Source organism: Sardina pilchardus, chromosome 4 (genome assembly GCF_963854185.1).
Source record: "Sardina pilchardus chromosome 4, fSarPil1.1, whole genome shotgun sequence".
NCBI classification, from domain to species: Eukaryota; Metazoa; Chordata; class Actinopteri; order Clupeiformes; family Clupeidae; genus Sardina; species Sardina pilchardus.
In genome coordinates, this window is record NC_084997.1 from 39,019,607 (window position 1) to 39,034,210 (window position 14,604).

The following is a 14,604-nucleotide window of genomic DNA, read 5'->3' on the forward strand; positions in this document are numbered from 1 at the left end:
AATGTAGACAGGGCTCAATCGGAGGGGTGGGATAAACAGTTGTCTTTCAAATTCCCTCCCCGCAATAGGATAACGCTAAACGAATCATCTTCTTGTTTTCAAGTAGCAGGATGCTTAACCTTCCCTCTCCACGCAATAGGATAACGCTAAGCGAATCATCTTCTTGTTTTCAAATAACAGGATGCGTTACCATCGCAACTTCTGGTCGCATGTCAGTCACCATTATGTTAAGCCCTGTGATTGGATAGCTGGTGCTGGGGGTTCTCAGCTCCCTGGCTCAATGGATCGTGCCTAGACTGCCCCGCCAGCCAAATTACATTTGCTGCCGCTAGGGGCGTCTAGATTTCTAGGCTAATCTTTCTCTCCTGGTCCTCCTTTTGCTCAATTTCTGTTTGGAGCTGTAGTTCTGTTTTTGAATTCCTCTTCTCTCTTTTTCAGCTTGTCTTTCTTGTTCAATTCTCACAATCTCTGTTTTAATATTCCTTTTTGTTGTCTCTCCTGCTCAGCTGCTTTCTCAATTCTCTCCATGTTTTAAACTTGACTTTTTTTTTCTCGCAAGTTGTTCTTTCTTCTGCTGTATTCTCTCCATGTGTTTATTGACCCCGTCAGCCCTAGACTATTTTAAGGGCGTTCTCACTACCTTTACTGAAAAACATTTATCCTGGTCATTGTAAGCGCCATTCACACATGCTAGATATTGTTTTTTTTCTGGCAATATAAGAATCATGGTGGAGGGGGATCTTGGGGGTGAGCAATTTACAGAAATACTTGCTGTGTACACCTGTACCATACGCCGGCGACATGGGTTCGACTCCTGGTCCTTTCTGGATCCCACGCTGACTGTCTTTCCCACTCGCTGCTGTCGTCCTCTACTGTCCTGACATTAAAGGCATAAAAAGCCCCAAAAAAATACTTTCAAAAGGAAAAAAAGACCTTTCTGTGATCCATGTTTGTGACACAAACTGATCTGACCTGACTTGACCCAAGTTTGCGCGTTAGCCTGTGTGTGCACTCATGATGTTGCACTGCAATGAAAAAGGCAAAAAGGTGTTTCTTTGTCAAACAAATTGGGATGCAATATGAGTCTTGAGGGATACCATGCAGAAATTTGCTACGTTTTCAAAACCGGATTATAAACGTGGCACACGAAAGCGTGGGGTAAGTCGAGCTAAATGAAGTTACTATTCTTCTATCACTTTGTCTGTTGTATAACCCAGAAGGATGCACTTGGTATCAATTGATAGCCCTGTATCTCCTCTGTCATCTTACATGCGTGGCATATCTATCCAATTACGGGTTCATGAGTAATTCAAATGAGAGTAATGGGTGCGCTAAACGTAGCATATTTGATCGTAGAGACAAGTGAGTAATCTCGTTGGAAAGCCCCACTTCTGCTCCATCAAGCAATATAGGTCTCATCTTGTTGCAACTAATATTTGCAGAGCAATGTAACAGAGAAGTATGGGAGTGTTTATTGACATACTGCATCAGTTGGGTTCTAAGGATTCTATTGGGTTAAGTCTCTCATAATGATCTTTCCAAATGTGCTCCACATTCCCCTCCTCTTCTTTCTTCTTCATGTCTATTTTCTTATTTCCTTCTGCTCTCTTTCCCTGAATTCTTTTTCTCTTCTTCTTTTCTCTTCATCTGCATTCTTTCTCTCTTGTTCCATTTTCTTCTTCATTCTCTCCAGTTGTGCTTCATATTTGGCCTGAAGAGCTTCCTTCTCCATTCTCATGTCCTCCATTTCTCTCATCAGTTCCTTCTCTCTCTCCTTCATCTTCCTCTCCATTTCGTTCTGCTGCTGGAACATCCAACTAGTGTAATAGCCCCCTCCATTGGCTGCCACCATTTTGTTGATTTTATCCAGGAGAGCAGAAACCTGAGTACGGTCGCTGGTGTTGTTGTTAAACACGTGGTATCTGTTACCACATTGTTGAATGAGGTTCCTAATAGGAAATCTAGATTGTCCCAGGAACTGTTCAATGGACTTGTTCCTCAGATCATCTCCTCTTGTGAAGAGCACTATAGCATACTTGATGGAGTTTTCACCAAAAGTGTTTCGAATGAACGTTACTGTCTCTCTGCCCTCTAAAGTAAAACGTCCCAGTGGTATCACCAGGAGGAATGCATGTGGGCCCGGTAGTACCAGCGAAATGCAGTTAGAGATTTCTCTCTGGATCTCCTCATTACTAAGCTCAGTATCAAACAACCCTGGAGTGTCAATCACTCTAATCTGCCTCCCATTGACTTCAGCTACCTCTCTCTGACACGTGCTAGTAATTGATTCAGCAGATGGTTCAGCCTCGAACACTTCTCTCCCTAAGATGGTGTTTCCTGTCGAGCTCTTCCCAACTCCAGTCTTCCCCAGCAGCACTATTCGGAGTTCATCTGGACGCTCTCTTAGATCTGAAACGCAATAGAATAAGAGATTGCATCAGACAGACCAACATTACTCCTCTTCCTCTGCCACCATGAAATGTGGGGTCCCCCAAGGTTCAATCCTTGGACCCCTCCTTTTCAATGGGTTTACGTCTGGTACAGTACCAGTGCTATGCTGACGATACTCAAATCTACCTCCCAGTTGCCCCTCAGACCACATGCACATTAAACAAACTGTATGGCTACTTCAATGACATCAAATTTTGGATGGCATGCATTTTTTTTTACAACTCAACGATAGCAAAACTGAAATCATTATATCTGGTCCCCCTTCCCCTCTCTAATAACCTGCACTCTGTGGTTAGGAATCTTGGTGTAATGCTGGATAGCTCTCTGAATTTTAATAAACAAATCAATAGTGTCAGCAGTGTTTTTTATCAACTTAGAGTAATATTGAATCTTAAATCCCTTTTATCACAGAATGATCTTGAAATTCTTATACATTCTTTTATTACCTCCAGACTTGATTACTGCAATATTTTATACACAGGTCTTACGCAATCCAACATCCACAAATTACAGATGGTCCAGAATGCAGCAGCTTTGGATCAACTGCGTTTGGTTAACTGTCCTGCCCAAACCTGACTTCTTCCAATGTAAAGCACTTTGGGTCAACTCCTGTTGTATTTAAACATGCTATATATATAAAAGTGACTTGATTTGACAGACTCTTGCAATAACCAGCCTTGTCTCGTTGCAATCTCCCAATATACTATAGTACACTCCATGGGTCTGGTCACCATTAATATTTTGAGATGACATAATTGCTCCCTAGCCTGGGTTTCCCATACTGCCTTGTGCGGTGATTTCTTTCACGCTGCTAAGGCAGTCTGGAAACTAACGCCCCCATTTTCGCCTGATGATGGGGGCCAATCACAGAACAGCGGAGAGAGCAAGACCATGATATGCTATGCAGAGACGCATTTGATTGACATCCGTGGCGCCCAATGAACGGATCTGGGCATTTTTTTCAAATACGAGAAAATGAACGTCTGGTTGCCAGACCACGTCTCATTTAAAGGAGTCCCCCTGTCTTTCCTGTTCGTTTGTGCTCGTCAGTCGACTTATCGCGACTTCACCACAAGATGGCGCCCAGCGGAGAGATTCTATGAAGATACTGCTTGAATAAACAGTCTTTTTTAATAAACTTCCTGTGCACTTCCAAAGTTTTAAGTATCTCGTTTTAAATGTCAGGACCCTCAGAAGTCAACCAATGCAGTGTGGAGTTACTTGGAACCTTTTTAATGGTTTAAAAATAGCGATTTAGCTGCATAGGCTACGTAATGCCCAATCTAATAGATTCAAGCCTACTGTAAGCTAGGCTGAAAACGGAGGAGTTCGGAATGCTGGGGGTGAGTGAAAGTGCGTCTAAAACACGTGTGAGTACACCTTAACATGTTTCGGTACAGTTAAGCTCAATTTCACACCGGAATTCTCCTTTAAGAAGTGGGAGGGTTAGCCAGGCTAATTGCTCCCAGCAATATAATGGCGAACTCCTTTGTGCTATCTGGACTGATTCCTTCTACAGTGTGATCTAATGTCAGTTAAACAAGCTGTTATTGAAATGATTTATTGATCTCACTTGTGTAGACAAATCTCTCCACACATGTGCTCTGGCGGCCATCTTCTGTGAGGGTGGCCACAGTGAAGTGGTACTTCTGTCCTGGAAGAAGCCCTGTCACCTCCATCTTCAGACCTTCCACTGTGGCACTGCGCTCTTTCTGGGCTCGTCTCCAGGTCACCCTGTAGCTGTGGGGTCCAGCGCCCTCTGGTGGTGGCCAGCTGACAGTAACTGAGTCTGGTGTCACTGAGGGGAACCGGATCTGTCCAGGTGGAGGAACATCTGGAGACACAGGAGACCTTTTAGTTTTCAGCATTTAGTGATTTCCTTTTATAATGACAAATGTAATATACATGAACTAGGGTTGGGCGATGTCCCCTTAATTGGCATATGACGATGTCTACAGTAAAACATCGCGATGGACGATGATATCGTCTGGGGGGGGGGGGGGTTGTAAATAAATATATTATATTATAGGCTATATATGGCCTATATTAAATATTATATAGGCTATATGGCCTGGTGAAAGTGGACAGCTAAGAGACATACTGACTGGGCTACTGTGTGGAAGATCTGCTCCAAGAAAATCCTAGTAAGAGACCGACAGACAGCCAATCTAAACACCTGCTTACACCAACCAGCGGTATATTACACATTGCCAGCATTCGCTGGGCCTCTCAAAAAACCTCGCGGTCACTCATCTAAAATCTTGAATAGCCCAGTCTGTACCTAACTCATATGTTACGCATCCCACGTTATTAGGCTACCGGCTTGCCGACTATGAGGGCAGCAGAAAAGTGAAAGTAGGCTGCGATCGCGCAGTCAAGTCGAATTAAATAACAGTTGAAGTAGGCTAAACAACTTTTACAAATAGCCTAACGAATCCCGATTCCGCTGCTGGGGCTTTTGCTAAAGGCAAATGCGTGAAATACAAGCATTACAGTGAAAGACGTAGGCTATAGCTTCTGATAACGATAACGAAATAAATGGTTTATTTTAACACGGTGGAGAATGACGCATTCGGCGCTTCAGTGTTGTAGCCTCGCAAGAAATTAGAGCTAGAATGTCCTAGTCGTAACAATAATAATTCATTTGCACTATTTCATTCTTAAAGGGATATTCCGCCATTTTTGGAAATACGCTCATTTTCCACCTCCCCTCGAGCAAAACAATCGATATTTACCTTGTTCCCGTTCATCCAGCCATTCTGTGAGTCTGGCGATACAACTTTTAGCTTCAGCCTAGCATAGATCATTGAATCGGATTAGACCATTAGCTTCTCGCCTGCTAGCTTCATGTTTAAAATTGACTAAGATTTCTGGTAATTTTCCCATTTAAAACGTGTCTCCTCTCAAGTTAGAAAGTGCAATAAGACCAACTGAAAATGAAACCTGGCATTTTTCTAGGCTGATTTGACATGGAACTACACTCTCATCTGGCGTAATAATCAAGGCAACTTGCAAACGTACCATAGGCGCAGTGATATCGTATGCAGCATCTGAAAATAGTCCCCATAGACAACAAGCAGTAGTAGTGCCAGTAGTTTGCAAGTTGCCTTGATTATTACGCCAGATGAGAGTGTAGTTCCATGTCAAATCAGCCTAGAAAAACGGCAGGTTTCATTTTCAGTTGGTCTTATTGCACTTTCTAACTTGAGAGGAGACACGATTTAAATGGGAAAATTACCAGAAATCTTAGTCACTTTTAAACATGAAGCTAGCAGGCGAGAAGCTAATGGTCTAATCCGATTCAATGATCTATGCTAGGCTGAAGCTAAAAGTTGTATCGCCAGACTCACAGAATGGCTGGATGAACGGGAACAAAGTAAATATCGATTGTTTTGCTCGAGGGGAGGTGGAAAATGAGCGTATTTCCAAAAATGGCGGAATATCCCTTTAAACATTATTAGGCTACATGTTTTGCGTTCAATGTAGGCTACACTGCGAGACATGTAGCCTAAAAAAGACAATAACACATTCACGTTGCAAGGAGGACTTATTTGAACAAGACGGTCTCAGACTAATATGTTTTTTTTAATTTTGCACTGTTTGGCTGACAGCCTCTTAAGCACCCTACATGTGCATCAGTTCTAGGCTCAATTTCATTTCCAAGGAAAAGTTTTTATTTTTTAATATTTTAGCTTAGTCTGCAGTAGAAATAAGTGGGGGCGTGGCATCACGATGGTTGCTTTCCATCGTGATGTCTATCAACCATCACGATGGACGATGATATCGTCTATCGGCACAACCCTAACATGAGCTGTATTCAACATACATTCTTTGTTGATGGATGGCTTGTGGTGTGTTCCTTGGGGATCCTGCAGTAACACATAATAATCACTGTGTTAATAAGAGTAATGGATCATATTCACTACAGGGTTCACCTGCCCAGACTACTGATCTGCACCTGCCCACCTGCCCAGACTACTGATCTGCACCTGCCCACCTGCCCAGACTACTGATCTGCACCTGGTCTCTATCCGTGCCCACCTGCCCAGACTACTGATCTGCACCTGCCCACCTGCCCAGACTACTGCTCTGCACCTGGTCTCTATCCGTGTCCACCTGCCCAGACTACTGATCTGCACCTGGTCTCTATCCGTGCCCACCTGCCCAGACTACTGATCTGCACCTGGTCTCTATCTGTGCCCACCTGCCCAGTGGCATCATGCCCGTGTAGCTGGAGGTCCTGCAGCTGGTGTCTCTGCAGGTCTGGATCACAGTAGTGCGGTCTGATGCAGCTCATACAGTAGGAGTCCATGCAGGTCAGGCAGCTCTTCACCGCTGGACTTGGGCAAACATCACACAGCACCTGCACAGCTGACACCCTGCATGGAGATAGAAAGACAAAATGCTGTATTCACACAACATGACATGACATGAGAGTGAGCATAAGCGGCGCTAGGCTATTTCTAGGGGTGCTGACGCCTCCACAAATTTCATCTCAGCCCTGGAAAATAGTCCTTATCATTGTGATATTGTTACATTTGTTCTGATAGGTGGGCGACGCGAGTTGCTTCAGTCTAATATGTGGAGATAACTTTGGAGAACAGTCGTCACAGTAAGCTACCTTCCACCACTGAAAAGTTAACAGGTAAAACATTTAGGTAGGCTACAGGTGTTGTAGTATTTGTGGAACTAATCTGTGATCACAATGACGCAATTATATCTGAAGTAGCTTAGCATCACTACCGTGTCCTATTTTGTCTAATGCTGCACTGGTTACTATACTGTAGGCTAACATTATCCTATTTGCCCACAGTTAGTATTCTACAATGAATTTTTGAAGTATGCTATTAAGCCTGCCATTTCCTCCCTACCAGACACTTTCTTATTTATAACTGCCAATGCCCATGAAAAATAAATAATTCACCTAACGGATCATCAGCCTCACTGGAACAATAAACCCTAACACAATCTGTTTCAGCATAGATGGGTGTTTCTTTTTAAAAAGAAAACAGCAGGGTTCGGGTGAGAAAGTATAGGCTAAGATAAGCCTTTAAAGTAAGTCACAGTCTTATTAGATGTTATCACAGTCTTATTAAACTGTTTTTTTTTTTATGAAAAAGCACTAGGTAAGTCTCTTTACTGGTAACAATATAAACTAGATTTTCTGATCGTAATACAAGATTAACTCATTCACTGCCATTGACGTCTATAAACGTCAATTTAAATACTTACGTTGACTTCCAATGACGTCTATAGACGTCAATTACGTTTTTCAACGGTGAGGGCTCATAGGAGGGCTTGGGAACAATCTGGTAGAGGTACAGACTGTACTAGCGTTCCGAAACGCTAGGTGGTGTTCTTTCCTGATGAAAGAAGAGTGTCTACTCTTTCTTTTGGTAGTTTTGGTGTTTACATAGTCATAAAGCTCACTGTTCAGTGGATCTTGGAAAAACTAAACCGTTTGCATGCTCTGCACTGAAAATGGCTGGCAGCGAATGAGTTAACAACACTACATTACATTTTATTGAATAAGCCATTTCTGCTGCGCACAGTAATTTGAACACTTCATACATTGTTTTCAGTTAAGAATTACCTAGCACTTTCTTGTAATATCATTTGACCTAATTTTAGAAGAGTTTGACTTTTTTAAATCAAGCAAATTGGTCAAAGTTGGTCAACAAGTCAAAATGATCTTTAGACAGCACTAGGTAAGTCCACATACTAAAAACAATGGCAAATAATTTTTTTAACTAAATGTAAGATTGATAACACTTGGTAAGATTGCAGTTCATACCGTATTTTCCGGACTATAAGTCGCTCCAGAGTAAAAGTCGCATCAGTCAAAAAATGCCTCATGAAGAGGAAAAAGCCGTATATAAGTTGCACATAAGTCGCATTTATTACCTCCGCCAAGGAGGCTATGTTTTCATCGGGGTTTGTTTGTTTGTATGTTTGTATGTTTGTATTTGTCTATTTGTCTGTTTGTCTGTCTGTTTGTTAGCAAGATAACTCAAAAAGTAATGGATGGATTTCGATGAAATTTCCAGGGAAGGTCTGAAATGACCCAAAGAAGAAACGATTCAATTATGTGAGTGATCTGTATCACCGTTTGGATTCAGGAGGCGCTTGGCGGAGGTCTTGGAGAGTTTTTCTAGTTTAGAAATGTACAGTATTTCACAGCATCCTGCACAGTTGTACAATTGGGCCTAAAACGGCTCTGTTTATCACAAGTCTAGAGCGCCCATCTTGCGGCTGTAGACGGTAATGTTAACTCCCATCTTGCGGCTGTAGATGGTAATGTTAACTCCTCTTTCATTTCGGAATTATTCAAAAACATGTTACATTTCATATATAAGTCACACCTGACTAAGTCGCAGGGCCAGCCAAACTATGAAAAAAAGTGTGCCTTATAGTCCAGAAAATACGGTAATAATACAATTATTTTAGTTTAAATGTTTACTTACTTAGTGGCCTTCTCTTGTCCTTTTCCATGGAATTTCCATGGAGCTGCCACTGACCAGTCACTCTTCATGGACATCACACTGGCCACAGGAGAAGTTGGCATTTCTGACCTACAGTTTGAACCCAGACACATAATGAAAATATTTGTCTACATAAAACCACTACAGACACACAGGAGCATTTTTGAGATGCGCTGGCGGGTTTTGGAATGGTTTGTACGTCCTAATACCAGACCATGTATCTCCGAACTGAATAGCATAACACTGTGGACATAAAGATACAGTCCCCTCCATACGTATTGGAACACATGCTAAAGTTGACTATATACATTTGTTTTAAAGCCTTAAATAAGAAAAAAAGAAACTAGAATAGCACTCAGAGAGCGCAGACCTCCGCCTGTATTGTCACACCTTGGACACAAAGATATGCTTGCTAGTTGTAACCCAATTGACTCACTGAAATTGGGCCCTACCCATATTTTTTATTCAATTCTTTCAGCTGACTTCAGATCTGCCAACCTTAAAGAAAGTTAAGAAGTACTCACACAAGTGATCTAACTAGAAACAGCAGATAGTCTAGAAATGATCATGAAGAAGAGAGGCCAATCAACATGCTTTGCCTATAATTCTCTCTCACAGTCTCATCACTCTCTCTGTCTCACCCTTTGCATGAAATTGCATGCTCCAGGGAAGTTGAATGTCAGCTCGGTTTTGCCTACTTTTAAGTTACAAATCACAACAGCGTATTTGTGAAAATGTGACTGCTACACTTAGTGCCTACAGGTTGGCTGGTCTAGACCATGGAGGTATTATAAGAAAGTGAACAAGTCCCGCCCCCATTCATTTCAATGGGAATGCTAGGCTAGTGAAAATTGCCAAAATTGAACGATTTTTTCAGGCTTCAACATGGCGTTTCAAAGGGGCTTGTTTCCGGTGCCGTTTTACTTAGCCAATAATGTGCCAGGTTACTGATTGACGTAAGGTACAGAAGGAGAGCTCGTGCCCACACTAAGCTCGTGCATGAGCTGAGAGTGGAACAGCCACCAATCAGCATGAGGAGAATATGGGAGAAACGGCACCGGACATGATGTATTTCTGGAAAATGGCGACGAGGAAGTGCCTTGCTAATCGGCGAAGCTAATCAGTCAAATCCTGACCCCCTGGAATAGACCCGATGTGAGTGTTTGAGGTCAGCCTACCTGTCAAGTTCCTCTGGTTCATCTGGCAGGTCTCCCCTCAGTTTGGGGTTGGCAGTAATCTTCTGGTCGCTCCCCCCAGCAGGCAAAAGCCTCTGCTGCTCATTAGCGCCCCCTGACTGCTTCCTAAGGAAGTCCTTCCCCACGTTCTCTTCTCCCCAGGCTGACTCACTAGCTCCCCCTGGTGGCTCCTCAGGGAAACTCATCTTGAAGGGGCCTTTCACTGCTCTTCCTGTTAACAGTTCATCTCATATCTCCTCCTCCAATGGGGTGGCCTACGGGGGGAAATGGAATCCATCAGGACACTCTAATGGTCAGTCTTGTCTGCTATTGTCTGGGCAGTGTGGACTGATACGTTAGACCGGCACATCCGGGAACTTGACTAGCGACGAACGTTCCCGCCCCTTTTAGGGGGAAACAAACTACGTCTCCCATTAACTCCAATGCAGATTAGGCTCAATAAACGTAATTCGTACCGAAATCGTAGGGGTAAATGATAACAGAAAACACAACGAATCAATAGAACCACTCAATATATTACCACTTTGCCGGTCGTTGACCGTGAAAAATACGTTCAAAAGCTTAATTCAATCAAAGTAAAAACATGTCCCTTCGGTCTCCCGAGTAGCCTGCTAGCAGTGGCCAGTGTCATACCCAGACATACTCTTATCTCATTGAATCTCCAGTTAAATAACTAAATTGTTTTCCTGTATTTTTGGCCTTTTATTTTAATTGTAATGTTGTGTAGTTGACTGACAGGCTTGGATGTAAAGTATGTTCGTTAGATAATTCCAACATATGATAATTTCTGTCATAGCCGATAGCCTAGCTGCTAGTTTTAGCCAAGTGTTAGCCTAGATTTCCGTTTTCGTTGGTCTGATTTATTTTTGGTGTAGCCTAATGTTAGGGGTTCTTAGCTTTGTGGTTGGTACACCCAAACACACAGCAACTTATCGGCATGTCTGTCTACCGCGAACACTGATCTATAAATAATAAGTTATTCGTTATAGATCAACACCCGTTCACTTTGGCTTGTTTCAGGCTTGTTCTGAGGGCTTGTTTCCCCAAAAAAGGGGCGTGGCGCAAACAACCTGCTCTGTGTCATGTCCGGTCGAACGTATAGTTGGTTTTATGAACATTCTAAAGACTACCAACAGACAAATGCCAACAACTGCCAACTTTAGAATGTTGGTGTTTGTTGGCACTTGTTTGGGCAGTGTGCAAGCTGCTTTACAGAGGAGCTACACCAGACACTTAACTGAAGCATTCCGTTCGCAACGCGTATGTTGCAGCCGGTCGCAGCAGTTAATTATCACTGTAGTCAATGGAAGTAGCTACACCAGACGCAACAGTGGTGCGTAGATTTGAAAAAAATAGACCCATCTTCTAAAATGGATTTTACGCGTCGCGAACGGAACGCTGTAGAATTGCAATAAAAAGGTGAAACCTACATATTCAGTGTCTTACTCACTCACTTACAGTACTCCCCTAACTACAGCAATGTGTTTTTTGCACTGGAAAACTCTGAGAGAATAAACTGGCATAATGAAAACATGACAAAAGCCATTAGACTGTCTTGCACCTAAACGATGACATCAAGACTTCTCATTTGGATGACACTGGCAGTTGCATTAGCCCTTTTCAGACTGAGAAACGATACATTAGCGTTTAAGAAATAGTGGGTTCAGGGAGTTCGCAGTGTGAAAGGTAGACGTGTTTTGGTCCTGCGTCGCCTAAAGCCGAGTTCAGAGGCTAGTTTTGGGAGGCGTTGCCTAGCTAGCAGCACGTCACACGCAATTTGGGAGTGAACAATGGCGTTAAAGGGATAGTTCGGGTTTTAAGACACGAAGTTATAGGGAACCTAAGTGACGCGCCTCTACTTCTGGGCAATTGGACCTAAATTGCGAAAAAAAAATGAATGGGAGTCAATGGAGAGATAATAATTTTTTTTGGTCCCGTTCGAATTGTACTGTGCATTTCACATATGATGTGTGTGAATTTAAAATATAATTTTTCACGTAAATAAAGTACTGTTAAATAGACTTCAGCACTGACTTACCCCCCGACAGCATCCTGTGAGCCAAGATCCAGCCGGTTTTTGATGCTGAAGAAAGTAGTCCGGCAAGTTGCTGGGGTCACGAAAGTAAAGTGTTTTTCTTCTCAAAACCATATGCGTTCAAAAGTGATATATTTGTACCACAGAAATTCAAACCTCGTTATCACTTGACACTATTTTTCTCGATTCCTATCACTGCGTGTGGACAACGTTTTTGTAATGCAAATGTGTCACTGTTTTTAAGACATATTGTTTTGAGGAAAAAAACCCTTTATTTTCGTGACCCCAGCCAACTGGACGGAGTCGCTGGACTACTTTCGTCAGCAACAAAATTGGACAGAAACTCGGCCCACGGGACACTGTCGAGGGTAAGTCAGTGTTGGACACTGGTGGTGGGGATGCCATAGAGTTTGATGTGTAAAAACCCGAATTATCCCTTTAAGCATGCTTTGGACCTCGGAGATAAACTGTTTAACACAACTGTCATGCTAGTGCTACGTGGTTTAGTTTCCAAACGATGGCGGGCCACTTGTTATGTTATTTGAATGCCAAATGAGGTCCTTTTGTCTGTCGAAGTCATATTGTAGTGTGCTAAGTCTTGAACGACTGCTGCCATTTCAGTTAGCTCATTGGCTAGTTAGCTAGCATTAGGCAAACGTTCCAAAAAGACGTGCTGGCAGCAGATGGTTTTGGTAACATAGCAACAATAAACACTTGACCGAAGTGCTGAGAAAAGGAGCTTTAGGGCACCCTTGGTGGACACAGCCATAGATATGGACACAGCAGCTAAAGTTGTCCTTGTCTCTCGTGTGTTTCCTCCTCTGTATTTTAACCTCCTGCCTTGCCAAATACGTCATCAGTCACACACCCCTAATAGCGGGGTTGACCTGTTCCTTTCACATTCAACCTGCCTCTGCAATAATACTACCCCCCGAGACGGGTTCAATTGCCGAGGCGGGTTGACACCCTGTGTCGCTCAGTGTGAAAGGAACAGCCTTAACGTTAAATTTGGTTGATTTAGCATTACATTTGGTCAGTGTGAAAGTGGAGTGGCCCCCGGGGACCAAACAAAACATTTTCTGTAAAAGTCTACTGGGGCAACATGCCTAACATCAACTTTGACAATCACTTTATAATAGGCATGACCGATGTAGTCTACTGAACAGGTTATAGCCTAATACACCTTGCAACAAACAAGAAAACAGTAGAACAATTACTATTACTTATGCCTGTGTGGGGATGCTTAAGCTACAACTTTTAAGTTGCCGGACTAAAGTTGCAAGGCTGATTTTCAACTCACAGACGGGGGGAAGCAAGACGGCCGTCATTTAACAATTCCAATGACATACAATTTTAAGAATCGCAAAAGTATCGAAATTGAGATTCTTCACTTGGTATTGCATTTATATTCAGCATAGACTTTCACTCAAGATATCAAGATATTGATATTCAAAATATAAACTGGATGCAGCTGCATATGTGAACATATTTTTATTTTTCTCTGTGGGTACACTTAGATAGGTGCAGTCAGTCACAGCAACTTCAAACTTTTTCTAAGACAGGAATATACTACTTCACATTAAGCCATAAAAGTCCACTGGTTTTGCCTGCCCAACGTACAAAATACAGTAGTTTGCCAGGCCTACAGTAGGTTAGAAGTAAACACACATAGGCTATTTTTGAATGAGGTGATTATTACAGTACGTGCATCAAAGAGACTCGACTATTTCTTGCATGATTTCCCAAATCTAGTGAGTGCAGTAGCCTATCACATCTGATACCTCTCTTTTTGATATCTATCTTTCTGCGTCTTATATGCGGCGTAGCTCTTTTCTGTAATGAAAAATAAAACATAAGTTTAAGCAGGAGGAAGCCTGATTGCAACACTCACCTTGAAACGTTCCTCATGGCAATACTGACGAGTAGTTGAGCGCTTACCAAAATCACGTGATGGTTTTGCTGATATCGTCACACCTTTCCAGGGTGGTGTACAGTTGGAATTTCAGGGCTGCTGCCAGATATCAGTCTTTTGTCAGTCCACTAGTGCAACCAAGGAGCTAAACATGTTTGGTGAACTATCAGCTTTTAAAAGCATTCTGTCTAAATGTGCACCTTCTTTTAGGAAGGTTAAGGAGGATACAAAAACATTGGTCTACTTTATCTGCACCTGTCCTATAACAGGGGGATAGCCGTGGCCTACTGGAGTTTGTAACCAGAGGGTTGCAGGTTCGATCCCCGACCAGTCCACGGCTGAAGTGTCCTTGAGCAAGGCACCTAACCCCTCACTGCTCCCCGAGCGCCGCTGTTGGGCAGGCAGCTCACTGCTCTGGGTTAGTGTGTTCTTCGCCTCACTGTGTGTTCACTGCGTGCTGTGTGTGTTCACAAATTGGGATAAATGCAGAGACCGAATTTCCCTCACGGGTTCAAAAAGGCATACATA

The 14,604-nt window shown here is 42.8% G+C and overlaps 1 protein-coding gene across 2 annotated transcripts; it reads right to left on the reverse strand.

Annotated features, from left to right (window-relative positions):
- Positions 1-379: 379 nt before the first annotated feature.
- LOC134079214 (uncharacterized) lies at positions 380-14,067 on the reverse strand. Of its 2 annotated transcripts, none has more exons than XM_062535414.1 (7): positions 14,056-14,067; positions 10,112-10,383; positions 8,916-9,023; positions 6,635-6,830; positions 6,278-6,320; positions 4,025-4,285; positions 380-2,409 (listed from the first exon to the last, which is right to left on the reverse strand). In XM_062535414.1, the coding sequence occupies exons 2-7, from the start codon at positions 10,312-10,314 to the stop codon at positions 1,583-1,585; spliced, it is 1,638 nt and encodes a 545-aa protein (XP_062391398.1). In that variant the 5' UTR covers positions 10,315-10,383; positions 14,056-14,067; the 3' UTR covers positions 380-1,582. The 2 variants fall into 2 exon arrangements, with proteins under 2 accessions (XP_062391398.1, XP_062391399.1); XM_062535415.1 differs by having other exon boundaries at positions 386-2,409; positions 6,656-6,830.
- Between the last annotated feature and the right edge of the window lie 537 nt (positions 14,068-14,604).

Excerpts from the sequence above, each read along its gene's own strand:
- LOC134079214 (XM_062535414.1), bottom strand. The coding sequence starts at position 10,314 with ATGAGTTTCCCTGAGGAGCCACCAGGGGGAGCTAGTGAGTCAGCCTGG. Across the intron at positions 6,831-8,915 it reads GGACAAGAGAAGGCCACTAA|GGTGTCAGCTGTGCAGGTGC; the intron begins GTAAGTAAACAT and ends ATCTCCATGCAG. Across the intron at positions 4,286-6,277 it reads GCCATCCATCAACAAAGAAT|ATGTTCCTCCACCTGGACAG; the intron begins GTATGTTGAATA and ends CTGTGTCTCCAG.